Here is an 800-nt window from a genome sequence, read left to right on the forward strand (position 1 = left end):
GGGGTCCGAGGAGGGGTGTCCGTGCTGGGGTCTGTAAGCAAGCTCAGTAAACAGAGATGTGTCGGGATCTCTTGGCCAAGCCCAGGCATCTTGGCCAGGCCCAGAGCATGGGCGCTGAGGGGCTCTGGGCAGGCGGGAGCGGTCACCTGGAGGTGACGCAGGGAGGAGGAGGTGGCTCCACCGGCTGGGCTCATGGTCCCCACAGTCAAATGTTCAGGGGAGCGGTGTCTGGGGGGCTCGGCGCCGTGCCCTGTTATCCCTCCTAGCAGCCCAGGGGAGCGTGTGCTGAAGCTCCTGGTCCTGGGAGCCAGCAGCAGGTTTGGCAGCGTCCCGAGGGGTTCTCCTGCCAAGTACCATGCGGAAGCAGAAATGATCCCAGATGATGCTCTGGGGGGCCGTTAGCGGTTCCCCAGCAGCTTCCTGTGGTCTGGCAAGCCGCCCAGGTCCTCGCTGTTCCCGCCTCGCTCCCCTGCCTGCGCCTGCCACCACACTCCCCAGCCAGCGTGGGCAATTTGACAGGACTGTGCCTCCATCCCACAGGTACGACGCGGGGAAAGATGGCTTCATTGACCTGATGGAGCTGAAGCTGATGATGGAGAAGCTGGGGGCACCGCAGACACACCTGGGCCTGAAGAACATGATTAAGGAGGTGGATGAGGACCTGGACAGCAAGCTCAGCTTTCGGGAGGTGAGGGGCCCGGCTACTGCTCAGCTTGGGGCTGGGCTGGGGTGGTGGTTGGAAGGTGGGGAGGGAGTTGTGGTGGCTTTGAGGTCTTGGGGGAGCTGATGGCAACGTCTCC

At 63.6% G+C, this 800-nt stretch overlaps 1 protein-coding gene across 1 annotated transcript in view; it reads left to right on the top strand.

Moving 5' to 3' along the window:
* EFHD2 (EF-hand domain family member D2) overlaps positions 1 to 800 on the top strand; it is an 8,547-nt gene that overhangs the window by 4,303 nt on the left and 3,444 nt on the right. Inside the window, exon 4 of the mRNA XM_035901858.1 lies at positions 541 to 688. Within this exon, the coding sequence (XP_035757751.1) occupies positions 541 to 688 (148 nt within the window). The remainder of the gene's footprint in view (positions 1 to 540; positions 689 to 800) is intronic.

This window comes from Egretta garzetta, unplaced genomic scaffold, assembly GCF_000687185.1.
Source record: "Egretta garzetta isolate BGI_Z169 unplaced genomic scaffold, ASM68718v1 scaffold69, whole genome shotgun sequence".
In the NCBI taxonomy this organism is placed as follows: Eukaryota; Metazoa; Chordata; class Aves; order Pelecaniformes; family Ardeidae; genus Egretta; species Egretta garzetta.